The sequence below is a fragment of the Chiloscyllium plagiosum genome, chromosome 46, assembly GCF_004010195.1.
Source record: "Chiloscyllium plagiosum isolate BGI_BamShark_2017 chromosome 46, ASM401019v2, whole genome shotgun sequence".
NCBI lineage: Eukaryota > Metazoa > Chordata > Chondrichthyes > Orectolobiformes > Hemiscylliidae > Chiloscyllium > Chiloscyllium plagiosum.
In genome coordinates, this window is record NC_057755.1 from 3231648 (window position 1) to 3238191 (window position 6544).

Here is a 6544-nt window from a genome sequence, read left to right on the forward strand (position 1 = left end):
GTCTCTCTGTCTCTTTCTCCCATCTCTCTCCCGCTCTTTCTCTCTGTCTTTCACCTTCTGTCTCTCTTGCGTTCTCACGCTCTCTCCCTCTTCTCTCTCTCTATTCTCACCCCCTTTCTCTCTGTTTCTTGCCTTCTCTATGTACCTCAAACCCTCCCTTCCCTCTCTTGATGTCTTCCATCTCCCACCTTCTCTGTCTCCCCTCTATTTCCACACATCAGTCTCTCTGTTGGACTCTGTCTCTTATTCTCTCTTTGTCAACTCCGTTTCTGCAGTTTTGATGACCACGATCCTGCGGTTATCCATGAGAACGCCGCCCAGCCTGAGCTCCTGGTGCCGATCCGGTTGGACATGGAGATCGATGGGCAGAAGCTGCGGGACACCTTCACCTGGAACATGAATGGTAATGGGACTACAGTCCCAGCTCTGTCTGGGCCAGCACAGGGTGGGACAGGCCTTCCCAGCAACATTCACATATAACTGCCCCACTGCTGACTGTGACTCCGGGGAACTGGGGGGCAGTGAGCAAGCACTGGCAGCAGATTAAGGACTGATCGACAAATTCAGGGGATTCAAGGAGCAAATCAAAAGCATCCCTGCATGATTTGAGGCAGGTCATGCAGTAGACAGCTTCAAAAGGGACAACAGAACACAACAAACATGCACCCTGGATTATTAACCCAGTAACATTACCCGACGCTATTGTACCCTAGATTATTAACCCAATAACACAACCCTACACGGCTGTATCCTGCATTATTAACCCAGTAATATAACCCTACACTGCTGCACCCTGGATTATTAATGCAATAACATAACCCAACACTACGGTACCCTGGCTTATTGACCCAGTAACATAACCCTACACTGCTACACCTCTGATTATTAACCTAGTAACATAATCCTACACTACTGTACCCTGGGCTATTAAACCATCAACATAACCCTGAAACTGCTGTACCCGGGATTATTAACCGAGCAACATAACCAGACATTGCTTTATCCTGGATGATTAACCCAGTTACATAACCCTACACTGCTGTACATAGGATTATTAACCCCGTAATATAACCCTACACTGCTGTACCCTGGATTATCAACACAATAACATCACACCACACTACTGTACCCCGGATTGTTAAACCAATACCATAACCCTACACTTCCGCACCCTGGATTATTAACCTAGGGACATAACCCTACACTGCTGTACCCTGAATTATTAATGCAGTAGCATAACCCTACACTTCTGTACCCTGGATTATTAATACAATAACGCAACCCTGAACTGCTGCAACCTGGATTATTAACCCAGTAACATAATGCTACACGACTGTACCCTGATTTATTAACCCAGAAACGGTGGCACGGTGGCACAGTGGTTAGCACTGCTGCCTCGCAGCGCCAGAGACCCGGGTTCAATTCCCGCCTCAGGCGACTGACTGTGTGGAGTTTGCACGTTCTCACCGTGTCTGCGTGGGTTTCCTCCGGGTGCTCCGGTTTCCTCCCACAATCCAAAGATGTGCAGGTCAGGTGAATTGGCCATGCTAAATTGCCCGTAGTGTTAGGTAATGGGTAAAATGTAGGGGTATGGGTGGATTGCGCTTCGGCGGGTCGGTGTGGACTTGTTGGGCCGAAGGGCCTGTTTCCACACTGTAATGTAATCTAATCTAATCTAATGTAATGTAATCTAATCTAAACATAATCCCCTGCAGTGCTGTATCCTGGATTGTTAGCGCAGTTACACAACCCTATATCAAGGTAATATAATGCTACACTACTGTGCCCTGGATTATTAACCCACCAACATAACCCTACACTACTGCACCCTGGATTATTAACCCACCAACATAATCCTACACTACTGCACCCTGGATTATAAACCCAGTAACGTAACCTTATACTACTGTACCCTGGATTATAAACTTAGTAAAATAACTTTACACTGCTGCACCACGGATTATTAACATGGTAACATAACCCGACACTGTTGTGCCCTGGATAATTAGCCCAGTAACATAACGCTATACAGTTGTAGTTGAAAAATGTGGTGCTGGAAAAACACAGCAGGCCAGGCAGCATCCGAGGAGCAGGAGAATCGACATTTCGGGCATAAGCCCTTCTTCAGGAATCGCTATATGATTGTACCCTGGGTTATTAACCAAGTAACATAATCCTACAGTGCTGTACCCTGGATTATTAATGCAGTAATATAATCCTACACTGCTGCATGTCGGATTATTAGCCCAGTAATATTTCGCTACATGACTGTATCCTGGATTATTAACCCAGTAACATAATCCTACAGTACAGTACCTGGATCATTAACTCAGTAACATAACCCTGTACTGCTGTACCCTGGATTATTAACCCAGTAACATAACCCAAAACTACGGTACCCTGGATTATTGACCCAGTAATATAACCCTGCACTGCTGTTCCTTGGATTATTAACCCAGTAACATAACCCGACACTATTGTACCCTGGATTATTAACCCAATAACACAACTTTACACAGCTGTACCCTGGATTATTAGCCAATCATATAACCCCACATTGCTGTACTCTAGATTACTAACCTAGTAACATACCCCTACACTGCTGCATCCTGTATTATTAACCCAGTAACATCACCCGACAGTACAGTACCCTGGAGTATTAACCCAATAACATAGCCCTACACTACTGTATCCTGGACTATTAAGATCGTATTATAACCCTGCACCACTGTACCCTGGACTATTCACCCAGTGACATTACCCTACAGTACTGTACCCTGGACTATTGACCCCCGAACATAACCCTACACTATTGTACTGTGGATTATTAACACAGAAACATAGCTCTACGCTACTGTACTCTGGATTATTAACCCAGTAACATAACCCTACATGGCTGTACCCTGGATCATTAAGAAGAAAGTGAGGTCTGCAGATGCTGGAGATCAGAGCTGGAAATGTGTTGCTGGAAAAGCGCAGCAGGTCAGGCAGCATCCAGGGAACAGGAGAATCGATGTTTCGGGCATAAGCCCTAGTTTATGCCCGAAACGTCGATTCTCCTGTTCCCTGGATGCTGCCTGACCTGCTGCGCTTTTCCAGCAACACATTTCCAGCCCTGGATCATTAGCCCAGTAACATAATGCTACACGACTGTATCCTGGATTATTAACCCAGTAACATAACCCCACACTGCTGCACCCTGGATTATTAACCCAGTGACATAATCCTACACTTCTGTACCCTGGATTATTAACCCAGTAACATAACCCTACTCTGCTGAACCCTGGATTATTAACTCAGTAACACAACCCAACACCATTGTACCCTGGATTATTAACCCACTAACATAACCTACACACTGTACCCTGGATTATTAATCCAATAACATAACTTTACACAGCTGAACCGTGGACTATTAACCTAATAACATAACCCCACATTGCCGTACCCGAGATTATTAACCCATTAACATAGCCCAACTCTGCTGCATCCTGTATTATTAACCCAGTAACATAACCCAACACTACGGTACACTAGATTATTGACCCAGTAACATAACCCTGCACTGCTACACCCGGGATTATTAACCCAATAACATAACCCCACACTGCTGTCCCCTGGGTTATTAACCCAGTAACACACCCCTACACTGCTGCATCCTGTATTACTAACCTAGTAACATAACCCACCATTATGGTACCCTGGATTATTGACCCAGTAACATAACCCTACACTGCTGTACCCTGGATTATTAACCCAGTAACAATACCCTACAAGATGTAACCTGGATTGTAGCTCGACACATTGTACCCTGGAGTATTAACCCAGTAACAACTCTATGTGGCTAGACCGTGGATTAATAACCCAGTTATTTAGCCCTACACATTGTACCCTGGATCATTAACCCAGTAACATAATCCTACACTACTGCACCCTGGATTATTATTTCAGTAAAATCGTCCAACACATTGTACCCTGGATTATTAACCCAGTAACATAACGCTACATGACTGTACCCTGGATTATTAACCCAGTAACATAATCCGATAGTACCATACCTGGATTATTGACCCAGTAACATAACCCTGCACTGCTGTACCCCGGATTTTTAACCCAGTAACATAACCCAACACTACGGTACCCTGGACTATTGATCCAGTATCATAACCCAACACTATTATACCCTGGATTATTAACCCAGTAACAATACTCTACACGCTGTATCCTGGATTATTAACCCAAAAACATAACCCCACACTGCTGTACCCTCGACTTTTAACACAGGAACATACCCCTACACTGCTGCATCCTGTATTAATAACCCAGTAACAAAACCAAACACTACGGTACCCTGGATTATTGACTCAGTAACATATCCCTACACTGCTGCACCCCAGATTATTAACCTAGCAACATAATCCTACCGTACTGTACACTGGAGTATTAACATAGTAAAATAACACTACACTACTATACCCTAGATTATTAACACAGTAACATAACCCTACACTGCTGCACCCCAGATTATTAACCCAGTAACATAATCCTACATGACTGTACCCTGGATTATTAACCAAGTAACATAACGCTATATTACTGAACCCTGGATTATTGACCAAGTAATATAACCTACACTATTGTACCCTGGATTATTAACCCAGTAACATAGCCCTACACTACTGTACCCTGGATTATTAACACAGTAACATAACACTACACTATTGTATCCTGGTATATTAACCCAGTAACACAGCCCTACATGGCTGCAACCTGCATTATTAACCCAGTAAGATAACGCGACAGTACGGTACCCTGGGATATTAAACCAGCAACATAATCCTGAAACTGCTGTACCCGGGATTATTAGCCCAGCAACATAATCCTACATTGCTGTATCCTGGATTATTAACCCAGTCACATAACCCTACACTACTGTACCCAGGATTATTAACCCAGTAATATAACCATACACTACTGTACCCTGGATTATTAACACAGTAACATAGCCCTACACATTGTACTCTGGATTAATAACCCAATAACATAACCCTACACGGCTGTACCCTGGATTATTAGCCCAGTAACATAACGCTACACAACTGTATCCTGGATTATTAACCCAGTAACAATACCCAAAACGCTGTATCCTGGATTATTAACCAGTAACATAACCCAACACTATGGTACCCTGGAGTATTAACCCAGTAACATCACCCTACACTACTGCATCCTGTATAATTAACCCAGTAACACAACCCAACACTACGGTACCCTGGATTATTGACCCAGTGACATAACCCTACACTGCTGTCCCCTGGATTATTAACCCAGTAACATATCCCTACACTGCTGCACCCTGGATTATTAACGCAGTAACATATCCCTACACTGCTGCACCCTGAATTATTAACGCAGTAACATAACCCTACACTGCTGTACCCTGGATTATTGACCCAGTGACATAACCCTACAAGGCTGCAGCCTGGATTATTAACCCAATAACATAACCCCACTCTGCTGTACCCTATATTATTAACCCAGTAACATACCCCTACACGGCTGCTTCCTGTATTATTAACCTAGTAACATAACCCAACACTACGGTACCCTGGATTATTGACTCAGTAACAGAACCCTACACTGCTTTAACCTGGATTATTAACCCAGTAACATAACTGTACACAGCTGTACCCTGGATTATTAACCCAGTAACATAACCCCACACTGCTGCACCCTGGTTTATTAACCCAGTAATATAACCCTACACTGCTGTACCCTGTATTATTAATCCAGTAACATACCACAATACTACGGTACCCAGGATTACTGATCCGACACTGCTGCACCCTGGATTATTAACGTAGTGACATAATCCTACACTACTGTACCCTGGAATATTAACGCAGTAACACAACCCCTATACGGCTGCAACCTGGATTATTAACCCAGTAATATAACTCTACACGACTGTACCCTGGATTATTAGCCTAGTAACATAACGCTACATGACTGTACCCTGGATTATTAGCCCTGTAACATAATCCAACAGTATCATACCTGGATTATTGACCCAGTAACATAACCCTGCACTGCTGTACCCTGGATTTTTAACCCAGTAACATAACCCAACACTATTATACCCTGGATTATTAACCCAGTAACAATACTCTACACGCTGTATCCTGGATTATTAACACAGTAATATAACCAGACACTATTGTATCCTGGCGCATTAACCCAGTAACACAACCTACACACTGTACCCTGGATTATTAACCCAAAAACATAACCCCACACTGCTGTACCCTCGACTTTTAACGCAGGAACATACCCCTACACTGCTGCATCCTGTATTAATAACCCAGTAACAAAACCAAACACTACGGTACCCTGGATTATTGACTCAGTAACATATCCCTACACTGCTGCACCCCAGATTATTAACCTAGCAACATAATCCTACCGTACTGTACACTGGAGTATTAACATAGTAAAATAACACTATAGTACTGTACACTGGATTATTAACTCAGTAACATAACCC

At 43.4% G+C, this 6544-nt stretch overlaps 1 protein-coding gene across 1 annotated transcript in view; it reads left to right on the forward strand.

Annotated features, from left to right (window-relative positions):
* LOC122544063 (SWI/SNF-related matrix-associated actin-dependent regulator of chromatin subfamily B member 1-like) overlaps positions 1 to 495 on the forward strand; it is an 8295-nt gene extending 7800 nt beyond the window's left edge. The window contains exon 5 of the mRNA XM_043683058.1: positions 276 to 495. Coding sequence (XP_043538993.1) covers positions 276 to 480 — 205 coding nt within the window. The 3' untranslated portion in view covers positions 481 to 495. The remainder of the gene's footprint in view (positions 1 to 275) is intronic.
* Positions 496 to 6544: the final 6049 nt, after the last annotated feature.